The sequence below is a fragment of the Anas acuta genome, chromosome Z (genome assembly GCF_963932015.1).
Source record: "Anas acuta chromosome Z, bAnaAcu1.1, whole genome shotgun sequence".
NCBI lineage: Eukaryota > Metazoa > Chordata > Aves > Anseriformes > Anatidae > Anas > Anas acuta.
The window spans coordinates 12,869,205-12,887,292 of NC_089017.1; the positions used below are offsets into that span (position 1 = coordinate 12,869,205).

The 18,088-nt window shown below is 39.9% G+C and overlaps 2 protein-coding genes across 3 annotated transcripts in view; both read left to right on the plus strand.

Moving 5' to 3' along the window:
- Positions 1–635: 635 nt before the first annotated feature.
- ITGA1 (integrin subunit alpha 1) overlaps positions 636–18,088 on the plus strand; it is a 74,392-nt gene continuing 56,939 nt past the window's right edge. Inside the window, exon 1 of one of the 2 annotated variants that reach the window (XM_068667818.1) lies at positions 636–899. In XM_068667818.1, the coding sequence (XP_068523919.1) occupies positions 734–899 (166 nt within the window). In that variant the 5' untranslated portion in view covers positions 636–733. Of the gene's footprint in view, positions 900–936; positions 3,056–18,088 lie in introns of those variants that run through there. The other variant, XM_068667819.1, reaches the window with a different exon arrangement.
- Positions 3,096–12,481, plus strand: PELO (pelota mRNA surveillance and ribosome rescue factor). The gene is made up of 2 exons (XM_068667820.1): positions 3,096–7,218; positions 8,287–12,481. Exons 1-2 carry the CDS (start codon positions 6,004–6,006, stop codon positions 8,716–8,718), a joined length of 1,647 nt encoding a protein of 548 aa, XP_068523921.1. The 5' UTR covers positions 3,096–6,003; the 3' UTR covers positions 8,719–12,481.

Consider the following 18,088-nt stretch of genomic DNA (forward strand, 5'->3'; position numbering starts at 1 on the left):
TTTAATGAACTCTGAAAACCCTTACCCACAGGCTGGAACCTGGCTGATTATTACCTTTGCGTTTTATTAGTTAAGTCGTTCAGGGGGCATGGTGGGGGAAGATTCCTTGCAAAAATGTTCGGAAGATGTGGGCAAAGGCTGTTGCCCGGTATTTCCTCTCCGCAACGTGCAGGGGAGACGGGAAGACTTGGGAAAATCCTTCTCTACCTGAAGGGTTGGTTACTGCACCTTCACAGCCGCAGAGAACGGGGAGAGAGTGGCTGGCTTCCTCCTACAAGCAAACTACCAGCCGTAGAGTGCATTTTTAAGAGGTGATGTAAGAGAATCAAACTCGGCTAGCCAAACACAACCCCTACCTCAACGATGTTTTTCTCCTGCTGAGAAGGGGGACAGAGCACGCCCAGCTCTCTCCTGCCCTATCGGGAGGGGGGCTGGCCGGCGGGAGAAATTTACTAATTAATTACGAGCGGGCAGATGCCCCTTTAAGGTCTGCTCCGCTCTCCGGAGGCTGCAGCCGGAGGCTTAGAGGGTGGGGACAGGTTTGGCTTTATTTGTACATCTTAGCGTGGGGCGAGCTCCATGCGGGGGGTTTCCAAGGCTCGGAGGTCTTGGGGGGGTGGGTGAGTGGGAGGAAGGCGGCGCGCGTGGGGAGGGGGGAGGAGGAGAGGCGAAATTCCTCTACATGCGAAGAAAAAAAAAAAAACCGTAGAAAGACCGAATAACAAAACAGGAAATGCCTGACTCGGCTGCGAGGCGGGCGGGAGGCGCGGAGCGCCCGGCTCCCTCCACTCGCCCCGCAGGCAGCGCCGGCGGCCGGACCGCTCCCGTCGCCCCCGCCCCAGCCCCGGGCTGCCGGCCCCCGGCTCCAGGCATGGCCGCCTCCTGCTGGATGCTGACAGGTGAGGAAAGCACCCCCGGCTCCCGTCTGGAGAAGCCAGGTCCCGAAAGCGGTTCTCCCTCCCTCCCTCCCTCCGGGAGGGGAGTGAAACTTTTGGGGGCTGGCGGCCCCGGGGACCGCGTGTCCCCCTCCCTGGTTCCCCGGCATCCCCCTGCCCTACAGCTCTCCTGTTGGATCGTGGGGGAGCTCTTTGGTGTTTGTCCGGCAGCTTCCATCCCTGAAAACTGTCCTAACCCCGCGGGGTGGGGGGGTTGTACTGCTAGAGGAGGATGAATGGGTGAGAAGTACTGTAACTGGCGCTGCCGTGGGGAAAAGAGGTGCAACGCTTTTTTAATCAGGACAGCTCTTCCTCCTTATTTCAGATGTTCTGAGTGGTAAAAGGGGAAGTAAGGAAACGGTTAACTACCCGGCTAACTTCTGAAACATGAGTTCATCCGGAGTTAGAATATGTAATACTGCCTTTTAGGGTTTCATTTATTGTTAGAAGTTTATTTTCTTTTTAATAAAACAAATAGGACAAGTACCATTCCCCCGCCCACGGCAAGTCAGTGTGTAGTAACGCTTTGGATCTGAAACCAGGGGAATCCAAAGAGTGGGAAAGAGGTTAAGGTAACGCTGGGATTCACATATTTGCAGACTTTGACACTGAGCTTCCGCAGCAGCTCTTGAGCTAGCAACTAGCCGACAGTGAACCTGAGTCAGTGCAGAGGAAGAAACCAATTTCATAAGAATCATTAGAATGCAGGCAACTGCAAGTAGGGAAAAGGCAAGACAAGGGTTTTTTTCCTCTCCACTTTGCTTATTGTGCAAACACAGCATGAGCATATGAAAATCTGAATGTAGTATTTGGTGTGTCATATCTAGCCCTTGTTCACAGGTGTCTTTATTGCTCTTATTAGAGAACAATATTCTCCAAAATATGTTTGTGTTCCTTTACATAGGGTACTCTGCAAAGTGGCAACAATTTGGTGTGCCACAAGTTCTTTTTCAGGCTTGCAAAGTTGTCACTGGTAATACCAGCAGATAATTTACCACAAAGAAAAAAAAAAGCTTATTGTCAGACAGGAACACATCTCAAGGGTTGGTCCTGTCCAAATCTGTCAGAAGCTTACTTGTGTAAATATATGAGTAAAAAAAAGTTGGTATGAAAGAGAACATGCTTAAAAATAAAAAAAGGCACTACAGATATCAAGAACAGGATTCAAATTGTCTCACATAAATAAGAGAAAGTCATATATAAATAGGCCAATATCATAAAGATATGGACAAGTAAATTTAGAATTACAGTGGAATAAGAATAAATACAAATCAATAACATGATTTCCTTTCTTAGGAAAAAAGAAATCAAATACAGTAGCAGTCAAAACCAAACTAGAATAAAGGAAGTGAATAGAGGTGTATATTTCAGTATCTATATATATTTTTTTTTTTAATTCAGCTTGGTATTGGTGAGGCTTCTGAGAATCCCGAGGTAAAGGAAGTCTATGACAAATGCAAACAAATGGGCAAGAGTGCACAGAGAAGCAACAAGCCTGATAGTTGAGGAAATGCAAGCAATGAAGAAAGACTGAAGAAATCAGGCGTGCTTATTTAGGACAGAGATGTGTGAAGTGTTGAGTGTTTCAAATATACATTTTTACTATTACCTGAGAACAGTTTTCCAAATGTCAATGTTTTATGAGAGTACACACTCTGTAAACCAACATATACCATATAGAAAGTTTAATATAAAGAATTTAATGAATGTCCAAGGAAGGACAAGGGAAAATCAAGGTAATTCACTGGACAAAAAATTTAAGGAATGTTTGAAAGAACTTTCTTACTCATCAGGTAATGAATCACTAGAACAGACTACTTTAAAGAACTACCTATTCACCTTCACTAGAAGTCATGATGAACTCGAGTAATCACGGTTAGGGATGTTTAAAAGTTTTTTTTCACCTCATTTTTTTTCACCTTTGGCTTCAGTGTAAGTGGTTTGACTAGGGATCTGCTGAAGCTTCCTCCAGTCCTTCTCAAAAGAAGAGGAAGGAAGAAATCTAGCCAGAGGGGCTCCATTACTTTTTAACACTTCTTGAACTATATTTTTAAGCTTAGCCTGCTCCTTCCTGGAATTCTTTCTCTCCTTGTTGGTGATGATCATGTCATTTCTATTAAGTAAGTACTCATCTTTATTATAGAAAATAGCAATAAATCATGAAGACAGAACTTTGGAACTTCCTTTTTCATAGAAAAGGAAGCTGTTTCTGTCCAGAGCCTACATAACCATGTAGTGAGAGGAAAGAATGGAAACATAGATTTGCTCTCTACCTTTCTCTCTCTCTGCTCTTGCAGCAGTGACATCCAAAATGTCTCATCAGAGTTCCCCCTATTTCAGATTCTTTCCCACTTTTTTTTGTTATCTAGGACTCTAATGTGTTGGCATGGTCCAGCTATAACGGGTGGGGGAAGGAGGATGTTCCAGTTGCTAAAAACATCACCTTACAAAAAAACAGCATGGCTCTAAAACCTCTGTGAATACCTGCTATCGCCATTCTTGTCCCGTACCATGCTTAGAAAGTTCTGAAAATGGGTGATAAATTCCTGCAATTATTAGCATCTCATTTTTAAGTGATAAATTGCGTGAATTCTCAGATTCTTCACCTAGTCTTAGTCTTTTACCAAGACTGGAACATACAATCTCATTTAAAACTTTTATGCTGAAGTTACAAATATTTTCTTGTTTTGACTCTACCAAGGTCAAGTTCACATCTCTCTGACATTAACAAAATTAGTATGAACTTACAAACATAGTTATATGATTCTTAAGTTTTTTGAGATGTCATTTTTCTACTGCTCACTCTCTGACATTTGAACAAACAACAATACCCACAGGTCGCTTATTTTACTAGATGATGGTGCTTTGCCTGGTCTAGTAAATGTTTTCCTTTATAAGGTGACAATGTTTTCGCTAATTGTGAATAACACCTTCTTGCTAATTGTGAATAACATAAGTCTACTATTGCCACTAAATATTTGTGGATATTGCTTTTGTTCATAAGTGTATAAAGTCTCATCATTATTTTTTTGAGAAAAGACTTAAGTGAATCTCAAAATGTCTCTACAAAACAATTTAATATGTCGAGTGGCAACCCTTGGATTTTTGCACATTGTCTTTTTTTGTTTTAATCCAGCAACTGTGTTTATGCTTAGCAGCAGGTCACCTCCCTGAATGAGCTAAACACTTATTTTCTATTAGTACTGGAAGCCAACTTTTAACCTTTAAGTGAAATACATAGTATCTGCAAGGATGTGAGGTTGCTTATTAAAATTAGACTGGCACCAACAACCAGAGAAAAGTTTATAAACAACATCAAAAGAAGAAAAATATTAATGGGGAATGCACTATAGGTAACTATATTTAAAGAATGGCATAAGTTCTTCCACCACAATTCTGTAATCACAAAGAAGGTAGACAAGAAAACTCACCTTGAATGCACCATGCAGTATCTACATAGACAAGTAAAAGGAACTCCTAAGGGAAACCTAAATACACTCTTTCTACCTGAGCCGCAAAATGTTAATACAAATTTATGAGTACGCACAAGCCCAAATTAAACAAATAATTATGTGTGTGCTTATGTTATATTCCCTTGGGTGGTCCAGTTTCCTTCTGTGAAACTATTCATGCTAACTGAGTTAAGCAGTTTAACTCATTTAACATGAGTTAAACAGGAAGAAAGTCTGAGGCCTCACAAATAAATCCTCTTATGTAATATCTGATAAAATTGTTTTTACATCAGTATCAAGATTAGAAACACTGAATGCATGTTACTGGGCCAAATCTGAGTTCAGTGTCCTGTTTCAGCCACTGGCCAGTGCTAGATACTTGAGATAAATTTATATTATTTACATAAATTACATTGTAATGGGAGATACGGGATGATTTTTTGCTCGCTCTAGTCTTGTATCTCATTAAATTGATTAATCATTAAGTCCAAAGCCTTTCAATTTTTTTCTTTAAAAAAAAAAAAAGAAACTTCCTGTTAATAAACTCACATTTGCCACCTTCTCATCTCTAAGAGGATGATCTTTTGCTTCTCCAGTTATGACTGACCATATATACATCATCGAGTTTCAAAACTTACTTTATCTGTTCCAGTTGCCTGGAATCACTTATCATGGCATATTAATTTGTCAACTTTCTCAGTTATTTTCATTCTTCCCAATCTGTATTCATACAGCCATTCTTCCCAATCTTTATTCACACAAGTATTCTTCTATTTTCCATTATTTTCCGTCGTTCTTTCTAAATTTGCACCATTCTTTCTAAAGCAGTGTTCAGTACCACACACAATTTCAAAATAAGCAGCAGAATTTACATCATGGCGTTATCACTTTTATGTTAGTTGGTGGTTCATTGAATTTGTCTGTGCTGCACATTGAGTTGTCTAGTTGTCAGGTCCCTTTTCTGTGCAAGGATCATTGAACTAATCCACGGAATCTTGATAGTTTACTGGGTTTCTATTGCATTTACTTACGTGTCAACATCAGATTTCATATGAAACATGCCGCCTCTGATGCTTCTCTCAGACTATCTTATTGTGATTGAAACCACCAGAAGGTTCAGCAGCTCAAGTTTTCATACCTGTTCAAGTGTAACTGAAGTTAGAATGTGCGGAAAGATAGCATAAGCTTAACTCAAACCTCTAAGCTGTATCTCTTTCTAAGAGCAATGTCGAAACAAGTTTGTGTTCTGGTGTTGCCTTGGGCTGATTTTCATAGCACGGTGTAAATGCTGTCTCCCCATCCTTTTATGCGGCAACAGCTGACAACACTGCCTGTCCTCTGTGAGTTTTAAGTGTGGCTTTTTTAAGTACCAAGTACACTTACCACTGCGAGGAAACCGGCCATCTACTTAGCTGTACTTCCCTCACCTCCCTCATCTGTACCCACAACCTTCCGCACCCCACGCAGCCACAACGACTTCGTTGTTGACACTGTTGTGGTTTTTCAGCCTCCTGAGCGCGATGCACCGCGGTAGGGGCGCTTGAATCGTACTTTGTAAAGACCCAGAGAGGGAAAGTACCGCCGGAGGTGGGGGGGGGGGGGGGGGGGGGGGTACGATGTGTCTAGCGAGAGGCGACAGCGGCCGCCCCGCACCCCGCCCGCCCCTCAGCCCTCAGGGCGCCCACCCGCCGCCTCCCCGTTGCCCACCCATCCCCCTGCGCGCATGCGCTATCTCTGCGGGCATTACCGGCGGGGGACAGCGTTGCGCATGCGCGTCGGGCGGGCGGACGGCGGCCGTCCTGCCGGCGCCATTTAGGACGGCGCCGGCGCTGGCGCTGGCGCTCGGAGGTGGTGTTCGCGCATGCGCAGCGGGTGAGGTGAGGCGAGGGGCCGGGGCCGGGGGACTGGTGTCGCCGGGGAAGGCCTCCAGGGACCCGCTGCGGGCTCCGGCCGCCCGGGGAAGGCCTCCAGGCACCGGCTGGGCCTCCAGCCGCCCGCCGTGGGCCTGCAGCCGCCCGGCAGCCCGCAGGTCCCGGCGTCATCCCGTCTTGGTCCGCCGCCGCCGCGGCTGCAGGGAAGCCTCGTGTGCCGTTGGCGCCGTCAGGATGAAGCTGGTGAGGAAGGACCTGGAGAAGGACAACGCGGGGCAGGTGACGCTGATCCCCGAGGAGCCCGAGGACATGTGGCACACCTACAACCTGCTGCAGGTGGGTGACAGCCTGCGGGCCTCCACCATCCGCAAGGTGCAGACCGAGTCGGCCACGGGCAGCGTGGGCAGCAACCGGATCCGCACCACCCTCACCCTCTGCGTGGAGGCCATCGACTTCGACTCGCAGGCCTGCCAGCTGCGGGTCAAGGGCACCAACATCCAGGAGAATGAGTATGTCAAGATGGGGGCCTACCACACCATCGAGCTGGAGCCCAACCGGCAGTTCACGCTGGCAAAGAAGCAGTGGGACAGTGTGGTGCTGGAGCGCATTGAGCAGGCCTGCGACCCGGCCTGGAGCGCGGACGTGGCAGCCGTCGTCATGCAGGAGGGACTGGCACACGTCTGCCTGGTCACCCCCAGTATGACCCTCACCCGCGCGAAGGTGGAGGTCAACATCCCCCGCAAGCGGAAAGGGAACTGCAGTCAGCATGACCGGGCCCTGGAGAGGTTTTACGAACAGGTGGTGCAGGCCATCCAGCGGCACATCAACTTCGAGGTGGTGAAGTGTGTACTGGTGGCCAGCCCAGGCTTTGTGCGGGAGCAGTTTTGTGACTATATGTTCCAGCAGGCGGTCAAGACTGACAACAAGCTTCTGCTGGAGAACAGGTCCAAGTTCCTACAGGTAAGGAGCTATATTGTCTCTCAAATACATACAAAGTGGTTTAACAACTGTATGTGGTAACAGAAGAGATTTAAAAGGATGTTGGGGAAATAATTCACTTAGTAGAGAAAAATAACTTTGTCAGAACAATTCTTCAGAACAAATTATTCTCATGCTTCCCAAATATATATGCAAAAGGAGTTATGCAAGAAGTAGGGATGTTTCTTTCCTAGGATTCCTTAAAGTGAAGTAGATAAAATATTTAATATTTTAATCTACCAATAAAAATGCATTTCATCTTTAACTGAACATTATATATAAGTTGAAAAACAGTTTAACTGTTCTAGTCTGCCATACTGTGTAACATCATGTTTAATAACAGCTTTCTCTCTTTTTAAAGAGAAAAAGAAGTATCTGGATGCGGTGTACGTTAGATAATGTTGCCCTTAGTTTTGTAATAAATAGATAATATTATAGTCTGAATAATCTTTTCATCCCTCATTGGTTGATTGCTTTTTTTTTTTTAACCTTACACTGAATTTAGAGCAGACATGTAAAATGGGGGTACTGTGCTTAATCATCACGAAACCTAGGAGTCTGAAATTGCACAAAGAAGTAGCCTTTTGCATTTATAGAAAAATGATGATAATGGGTGAAAGGTTTTAATGTACTTCATAGTTTTACAACCATAGAAATACGCAGTTACGCAAGACTTGGTGCTTTTGCAAGATTGAAGAATCTTAAGAGGGATTCTTCTTCTTGAATGTTTTGAAATGAAAACACTTATATTTCTCAGTGGTTTCAGGTGTTCCTACCTAGTGTGCTGCCTACAGCATCCTTCATATTTAAGGCAATCTTTGAAGGAGAGAATCATCTTTCCTATGCATAAAATGTAGTTTAAGGCATTTGTGTTAGGCTTTTGTTTGCAGGAGAGAAGTTCTTGCAAGAAAAGAGTCATGTAGGTTTCAAGGAAGAGACAAATCAATTATTAGCAAGATAAATGTGTGTAGTGGAAGTTGTTTGTGATTGGTTAATCAAGAAAATAGTGTTTTATTCAAGAATACTATCTTTGACTTTGTTTTTTTCTAGGTGCACTCATCGTCAGGACATAAGTACGCACTGAAGGAGGCCCTTTGTGACCCAGCTGTAACTAGTCGTCTCTCTGACACTAAGGCAGCAGGTGAAGTCAAAGCCTTAGATGACTTCTATAAAATGCTGCAGCATGAGCCTGACCGGGCTTTTTACGGTTTAAAACATGTAGAGAAGGCCAATGAAGCCATGGCCATTGATACCTTGTTGATCAGTGATGAGCTTTTTCGGCACCAGGATGTGGCTACACGTGCCCGGTATGTTAAATTGGTAGATAGTGTACGGGACAACATGGGCACGGTGCGCATTTTCTCCAGCCTTCATGTGTCCGGCGAGCAGCTTGGCCAGCTGACAGGGGTGGCAGCCATCCTGCGATTCCCTGTTGCTGAGCTCTCTGACCACGAAGATGAATCTAGCTCTGAAGAGGATTGATAACAGTGATTTCATTCCACAGTTTATTTCTAGGTCATCTTGAAATGACATTAAATGCTCTCCCATCTGAAATCATGCGTGCAAATATACCATGACATTTAATTTAAATTTTTAATAGTATTTCTTATAATTGATAGCTCTGCTCACCACACTAATGGATAACTGCTTTATGGTAATGGTTATGGGTATGCTGTGGGTTGGAGCTGTTTTGCAAGTTAAGCTGTGGGCTTCCAGCAGTATAAGAAACTGTGTTCCAAAAGCTGCTCATTCTGCATGTTAAGGCAGACTGGAAGCTTAATGTTTTGGAATGTGTATGAAAAGATAATAAACTAAGAGGGAGAAAATTATGTCAGACTCTCTTTATTTCTGTTCAAATGCTTGAAAGCAGTATTATGAATACAAACTTCTTAATGCACAAGTTAGCAAAACTATAATTGGTCTTCTTAGGAGCTCACTTGCCACATTTTAGTGTCAACCCCACTACTCTATACCCTTCTTCATATCTGTTAGATGTTTCTTAAAGTGTATGAATCCAACTGGTTAATATTTCGGTGAAAAATCTGAACCAGTCTTCTACAAACCAGACGATTCAAACTAATGATTTCCTCCTTAATGTGATAGTAGATGCACAGCATATTGTGGAGCTCAGTGTGTCCATTTCAGTCATCTCTTTGAATGCTCTTGGGAAATTGTTCTGACGGCTGACAAGGTATTGGTATGCGATCAATGATTATGTTCATGGCATATGAATTGGCATGGAGGTTAAGTAGCCGGTTCTGTGAAGCCATATGAATGTACAATTAAGAGTCACAAAATTAGGTCCCTAGCTTCCATTAGGAATCTTTTGACAACAACTACTATAAATAACTTCATAATACGTTATTTGTCTACCTGTTGCCCATTTCAAAACATAATATAAAATAAAGATTACAAATTTACAAATAGAACTTGGCTTAAGACAATGATAACTCTAAAAAATCAAAATTACTTTTCAGATTATTTATTTGATCTTTTGAAAGTGCTGAGAGCCACAGTAAGTTTTATTTCTTCCCGGGACAAAAAGTCTTATGCTGAGGAAGAACAAACTCCTTTTAGACTCTGACATGGATGAATATGCGGGAATGAACTTAGGGAATTGTTTGTTCAATCTTAGCTAATGTGTGATGATGCAGGTTGTGGGTGTGAATAATCGTTTCTTGTTAAAATGTGGCAGAGGAGAATGGAACAGGAGAGAACAGCAAAAAACATTTAGGAAAAACACTGAAGTTCTGTGGGTTGATGTTTTGATTTTTACACTGCAGTAACAATTGAAGAGTAAAACTTAAAACAATTTTGCGTCAAATAATTTTACCTAAAAAATTGAATGGTGCTCTCTTTAATGCTGATGTGTGCCAGCTCTGTGAATTTGATATTATCTATTGCTAAGTTGTATCAACTGAAACATCAGCCTAAACTCATTGATCGGGAAGTCATTTTGAGTTAAAAGCTCTCTCCTGTCTTCCCTGCAGAAGAACAGGTATCCTAAAGAATGCATGAACAGCACACACATTAAAGCTGTATTTGAATAATACTGTGATTTTTCTCTTGAAGACAAGCCCATTATGAGAGTTGTTTACAGTCAGTTTGTACAGATCAGCAATGTTATTTGAGCTGTATGGTTTTGTCTTGAATGATGTTGAGTGCCACACATCCTCAAATGGTCATGTAGGCTCTTCCATTAGGTAGGACTTGCTAAGTAAAAAACTTTTTTTCTTTTAAAAATCTACCTATTTTGATTTTATACACTACTAGCTTTAAAGCACCCTGATTCTTGCAACACACAAAATTAAATGTAAAGAATACATGTAGTATATAGAAGAACATAGTCTTCAGTAAATATTATTTATATTGTTTATTTCTAAATAAAGTCAATAACTTCTCTTTTTAAGATAATCTCTTATATTACTTCCCTGCTTATGTTACTGCCAATTTGTTGCAATTGTACACTAATGCTACTTACCGTCTGATTAGTACTACACCAGGAAATTCTAAGTTTAATTTTCAACGAACTTTAAAAGACAAACCACACTGTTCTGAGACTGTGAAGTGGTTTGCTACGTTTTAGACCAAATTGAATCCAGTTAATTCTATTTAAAAAGAAATTGCGAAGGGTTTTTGCTGTGTACCGTAAAAAGGTTACAATGACAATTACTTTATTTGTGCCTGCGCTATGGTAGTGTATCAATGACAAAAGGGGCAACCATTTTGCTACTTGTTTTTTGTTACCAGCAAGCATCTGGTAAGAAACTATATTCACAGTGATTCTTTGAATTACTTACAGTTAGAATTCTACACAGACTTTACAAATTATGAATGTTTTTCTTTTTTTAGCTACTGCTGTCATTGCATTAAGCCCCTGAGAAAAATATACAGCTAGTTGCCCCAAGTGTGGAAGGGTGGGATTTTTTATTTTTTTTGGTAAGCATTTTATAGTAAAATAAATATACATTCATTCTGTAGACAAATGCATCCTGTTTCAGGAAACAGCTTAAGGGCTTAGTTTTGAAAGCAGGCTATATTCAGTAGTGCAGATGCTTGACCTGGCAAAGTTCCAGGAATGTCAGTGTCTTTTAAAATTAAAAGAATTGTGAGTAGCTGAAAAATTGGTATCAGCAAAATATATTTGTTTGACAAACACCTTAAGTTTTATGTATAGATAACACATACATGAAAGATGCATATTACCTGCAGTTCAGATGAGTAAGTGTTAAAGCTATGGGAAAATTATTTTCATGTATTTCCTTTTGAACTAGAAATAAAAAATGAAATATGAAATAAAACTAGTCAACAATATGTAAATTTTTCTCTTATACCATAAAGGATTTAGTAATTTCAAACACTATCTGTTTTATTTTGATAATATTCTGACATAATTTTGTGAATTAGTAGCATGGTTTATCTTCCAGTTTTTCTGTTTTCAAAATAAATGATTATCAGTGCAGGACTTCAAAATAGTTACTGTGTTTGGTGGGAAGAAAGCTTTAAAAAGTATCATGAAATTGGCTTGAGCCTGTTCCCTGGAGTAGCTTAGAAGATCCAAATAAATTCATTGATTTAGGTCACAAAGCATCTGTTGCAAACTCATACTTCGGAGTAAACCCTAGTTTGTTAGTTATGTCCACTTTGGCATTAATGTCCAGTTATGTCAGGCTTGGGGGGAGGTAGGAGGTTATAGGATAAAGTTTGCTACAAAACAGAGCTTGCTACCATAAAGAGACCAAAATAATCCCACTTGTTAAAAAGCAAAATAATAAAAGACAAATCTTCACTGAAATTATACACCATTTAGAAGTATTTGACACAGGGAAGTCTTTATTTCATTTCTTCTTTCTGTTTTCACCATTGTACATACTGTGTTTGAGCTAAATATTGGTAGTAAATGTGACCGGTATAACAACAGTCCTGTAGCTCTTCAGCTGAATTTGAGATGCAACTTGTGTGATGTTTTTAAAGGTAAAGATGTTGTGGGATGTCTTAAGTAATTTTCACAATTTGCTACTGTTTTTATGAAGGCAGAGTAGCTGTAAACATAAAATCTTTCTTAGTTTACCTTCTCAGCCACTGACATTGGTTTGTCTTTTTCTGTAAAAGTATATTGTAGCTGCTTTCTCTGACTTATTTAGTGTTTGAGCTTCTCTGATTTCTTTCTGAAAGCTGGATCATCCATCCAGAAGATGTCAGTTTTGTAAAGGCAAGGCGGAAATAAAAGATGGAATCGTGTGTATGTGATTTTTTTTTTTTTTTTAGTCACACTGATCACTTTATTTGGGATATTCTTACCTGGTTTTAAAGAAAGGAAACCTGTTTATAAATGCAATGGATGTCTAGTTTTACAGGAGAAACAAGTTCTAAAAAGGTTTATGCTGTTTTGTCTGAAGCCGCATTTGTGCAGTACATAATCAATTTCTTCTAATGATGAGCTAGGAAAGCAGTTTTCAAAATGTGAAACTGCAATTAGGAATCGTTTGTAACTTGGAATTCCTTCAAGGTATATTAAAAATGTGGAAAAAGAAAGTGAAGGATTAACTTCAGAAACCTACTTTTTCAGTATGGCAAAACTTCTGGCTTGATTTTTTTTTTCTTATTTTTTTTCTTTTGTTTTAAGATACAGTTAAAAGGTTTATTTCGTAAGGAAGCTTTCAAAATGCGGAGTGAGGTGTGTAACTTAGGTGGCTGAGGCTGATGACTGTTTCTTCTCCAAACAAATTGTGCTAATGTGGGGAAATACATAGCTCAGGGTAGCATTCTCTCATTTCTCAGTTCCTGTTAAATGCCTACAAGTTGTTATAAAGTGACTGAATTACAACTTTCAGTGTCATTGGGCCTTACATTTTTTCTATTTGATTTGATTTTGCAGATGGTAGAAGTAAATAGAAACACAGTAGTTGATTTTGCAGTGTGTTTGGTTCTATTGCAGTGGCCACAACCTGTATTTAGAGACTGCTGTGTTCAGGTTTTGTGTAGGAAAATATTTTGCAAATTTATTATACTGCTACTTTAGAGCTAAGGAAATGCCTAACCTGTTGGGTCTTGTGGTTTTTGTTACAGTTCTTAATTCAGTCTCTGACATGGGTCAAGCCTGGACTTTTTCAGCCCTGGGAAGAATAAACATTGGCTGTGTAGCTTCTTGTGACAGTTGCCCAAAGAATTGCTTAATAAGCTTGATGCTCAATCCTGCCACATATTTTTATGCTTGACTCATATAGGGCATTGACTTTGATTTGAGGATAACTACTTGCATGATACGGAACACGAAAAAGTGTCCCAAGTGTAACAACTAAACTGTAGTGCATATTCTCTGTAAGCTTCTGAACTTGAGTGTATTAGAAATGCAGTATAGCTTTTCTGTCAAAAACATTGTCTTAACATGTCATACTCTAAAATGTAGTGTGAGGAAAAGATCTCTGAAACCACAGTTGTTTCGTTTTCTGAAAATCATTCTTCCTCTTGTCCTACTTGGGGACTGTACAAGAAACAGCAGGGCTGATACTGGAGCAGTGTTTGCTTCCAAGTCAGTGCCTTCTGGGAAATGCAACGTGCAGAAGCAGCTTTCAAACACTGCCAGCTTTTGATAGATTATGCTGTATCAATCTCTAATTTATTGCCCTGTGTTTGGGAAATGGTATGTTCACAGCTCATGTAATTACTGTCATACTGTTCTAATAATTACTGACTGTCAAACTACGATCCTCTGGCAAAATAGCTGTTCCATTAGACAATGTTAATTGGTTGAAACTAGTCATCCTTTTTAGGAATGTACATACCAGGGTCAATCAGAAGTATTATCTTTGGTCTAAAATGGAATTTATAATCAAAACCACCCCAGGAATAGTGAAGAAAGTCTTGGGGTCAAGGAGGACTGAATGCATGAAGCTTAAGACCCTTTTCGAATGTATTGTTAGTACTCGACTAAAGGTGCTTCCTTTTCTAAAAGTTATCTTTGATAAGTACTATTTGACGTTTTGTAAGTGTTCCACATTGACCCAGGTGCGAAACCTCTTGGCAATAGGAGACATTTTTTAGGTTTCTTATCTGAGTGGGATAGGAAAGTGATTTAAAGCTGGGTCTGTGTCTACAAAACACACTGCAACCACAGTCTTCATGTTTCAGAAAATAGTCCTGAAGAGGGTCCAGTGTTTTCAAAAAAGACATTGGATCTGGTGGCAGTCAAGCAAATCTCACTTCTGAAGACAAGCAAATAATTCCCCATCCAGCTTCAATACATATTCTTAGCTAAAAGCATTTGTCCTAAGACTTTGTATTGAAAGTACTTCAAAAGAAGGAATTGAAACATCAAACATATGTGAAAGTAGGTAGCTGTGTGTGCGCATGTAAAAATGTGGTATCCTCAAACCGTAGTGTCTTCATGATTTAAAAGAAAAAAAGCAGCTAACAACTGTTATCTTGTAGTTGCATGTGGTTGGTGAAGCAATGACTTTAGAACGCAAGCTTAATCTTCATCTTTATTTTCAGACCTCAACATTTCTTTACAGTTGGAGGAGATTGGTAGCATATGCTACATCTAGGATGTCTGATGGCTGATTATCAAATGCTCATGAGTGTTTCATTCAAAGGCTTCTGGAGTTCTGAAACCTGCAGCAGGTTCTCCTGAAGAGAAGTACCTTTTCCTTTGACCTGCAGCATTCAGACTGGTGACTTCAAATGTTTAACACTGGTATAATCATTTTGGTTTAGGTGTAAGAGAAATTTATTAATTGCATTGTTTATTATTTATCTTTATTGTAAAGTTGCCCTAAGACCACTTCCACTCCCTTTGGTAAAGATTATTCTTTTATTCCATATAATTTATTCCTCTCCCAAGTGGAAACTGGTGTACTGCTATAGGTAAGGTAAGAGGAGCTTAAGTAGACCTTTTTGTTTGTTTGTTTTGTTTGTTTGTTTAATACATTGCTGGGAAAATATCAGCTGTCTGCCAGAATGGCCAAACTGGGGCCAGCAGCTGTTCTCACTCTGAGCTGGTACCTCAGGAAAATGGTGTTAAGAGGCAGGAAAGGAGCAGCTGCTTAACAAGTGAGTGTTTCCAAGTTCCAGACCAGTGAGGAAGGATGAAAAGTTACATTTTGACAGAAAACATAAGATGCTGTGTTGAGCATGAGACTTCTTCCCTGAAAATAACAGCAGTGGATGTTTAGAATATTTGTAGTCCTTTCCAACTGAATTATTTTATCTTTCTTTACGATGCCAGCTAATGCGATTAAGTTTTTATCTGAGGGAGAGAAGCCTGGGACTAGAAATTACGGTATTGAGAGCTCAAGAGAATTGCTTATCCTGTCACTGCATGGTCACTGAAGTTTCTTTTGGGCTGGCTACAGAAAAGTCACACGTAGAGTCATTGATATATCTGAGAATTGTGAAAGATGGTCTTCTTTTCATTCCTGCCTATGAACATAGCCTTTTCTATCTATTTTTACAAAAGTAACATGGCTTGCTTTTGACAGACAAAGGCACTTTGTGCTTTCTGGTCAATTTCTGATTAGTTAATTTCTAATAAAAAAAAAAATCAACAGAAGATGATTAAAATAAACCTGTCAGAGTTTTTGAGGGTGAATTATTTAGAAGAAACAGTAAGAGAAAGCCATAAAAAATCATTTTTATTAACCATTTTTATAGTAAGTCAAGTCAGGCAAATGGCAAGATCTGATACTTTTTCTCTTAAGTGTCAGGAATCAGTTATTAAAAATCTATTAGTAGACAGACACTTAGTTGACAAGTCAAGCATATAAACCTCTTGGTAAAGAAGTTTGATTGCTTGAGCAATTGCAAGCTGTCTGTGTATGTTTTATGCAAGTCTACTTGCATGATCACATGCTACTTCTGTTATGACACAAAAATCCTATTAAGTGTTCAGAAAGAACCAAATTAGTGTTATTGCTGACAACACTAAATCTAACCTTTCCTAACTTTGAAGACTTGTTCTTCCAGCCAAAAAGCTTATACAGTTTTACATAGTCTTTCTTTTCAAGGAGAGCACTATTGGAATTGTCAGTGAAAAATGTTTAGAGATTTAGACAGCAGCATTTTGGAATTGAATGCTTTCAGTTTTACTTCTAGAACACTTTTTAAACTGCTTTGTTCTCTAGCTTAAAAACTCTTATTTTGACACAAGAACTGGCAAGAAATAAATATATGCCAGAGAGGAGAAAATTCCTACTACTGAAAAATAAGAAGTTGGAATTGCCTTCCAGTCAGAATAATCAGAGCAAAAGGTCTCTTTGACATGGAATTTGTTTACCCTGAAAGAGATGATGTAGCTGCCAGCAGCAGATAGGAATTGATTCAGCAATCCTGTACCCTGTGCTCTGAACAGAAGCAGAGTGCTTGCTGCTATTGTTTTAGTGGAGAACTGAGTTGCCATGTTTCTGAGTCCAAGACTTAGCACATATGTTTGTGCCACATCTACCAGTTCGTACCGCAATACCTGACTCGTGCTAGGATTGAGTGAGCAGGCAGAAACTCTTTCTCAAACTATGGTTGAGCTGACAACGTGAAGATGCTTGCATTAGGTGCCTGGGTTTATTGAGTAATTGCCTCTCGATCTCCGTCAGTCTGCTGTCTTCCAAGAGCTCTAATGATTTATTAAAAAAAAAATAAAAAAATCAGCTTTTTGTTTATGAACACACATCGATCTCACTTCATTGATCATTAAATGTGTTTCCTTTAGAAAGCACTTTTCCTTCAAAGACTCCGAAGTGAGCTGCTTTGAGCTGATCCCTTCTTTACCTCTGCACAGGTTAGAAATGTCAGCCTTAGACAAATGCAGCAGCAGTATCCAAAGAGCTATAGGCTGTATAATAACAGTAGTAGTAATAATAATAATAATAATAATAATAACAATAATAATAATAATAATAATAATAATAATAATAATAATAATAATAAAGTGCACAGCATCGGCATTCTTGTCACAGCCTCTTAGCTGGGCTTCAGGGCAAAACTGAACACCATCACTCCTGCTGCTGCTGAAACTCTAGTTAGGATGCTACTTACGTAAAGCTGATGATAAATCTGTGATAGGGTGACAAGTTTTTGCAGAAGTTGTGGGACAGAAGATGGTGTCATGAGGTTCTTTTTGCCTTTTTAGGAGGTTCTTTTCCAACACTTGTAGCTCCTGTCAACTTGAGTCAGTCTTAGATATCTGTCTTTAGCTTTGCAAACTTCTGTTTACTCTGGACAAGTGACATCCACAAGACAAAATAAAATTTCTTCACTGATAAACTCTGTAGGGTACTTGTGTGTAGTCGATGTAGATGTTTCAAAGGTATAATGGGTTCTCTGTGCAGCTCCTTTTAATGCCTGAATACTTTTTCTGAACCAGCTTGGGATGGACAGCTATCTTAAAATCATGGGTGTACTTCATGTGTTGTGGGTAGGAAATGTCAGTTATTAGCACCAGTAAGTCATGTAGAAAGCTCTATCTTAAACTATATCTAAAAAACAGGATGTTTTTCTCCCTCTAGGGTCCAGGTTTATTTTGGAGGGGGGAAGAGGGGAGGAACAAACCTTCCTCTTACAGTCTCTGAATGGCTAGTTCCAAATTTCCCTGAATTGTTTCTTGATGAGTAAAAGAGAACATTTGCAGTAAAATGACCTGGGATTATTTCTGTAGTGCTTTCACCTGCCTTGCCAATAACATCACTACACCAACAGTACAGCAAAGGGGGTGCCTTCCTAGCTCTTCCTGCTATTATTGTCATAGTCTTTAAAAATTAGTAGAAATGGTTGACAATGCATATAATTTGCATTGAGTTTTCAGCATATTACTATTCAATATTGATAATTCATACTATCTTTTGGATAATTTATTAACCTT

What these genes read in the sequence shown, in the direction of transcription:
- PELO (XM_068667820.1), top strand. Translation starts at nt 6,004, where the DNA reads ATGTGTCTAGCGAGAGGCGACAGCGGCCGCCCCGCACCCCGCCCGCCC. An exon ending in ACAGGTCCAAGTTCCTACAG is followed by an intron (nt 7,219 to 8,286) that starts GTAAGGAGCTAT and finishes GTTTTTTTCTAG; the next exon opens with GTGCACTCATCGTCAGGACA.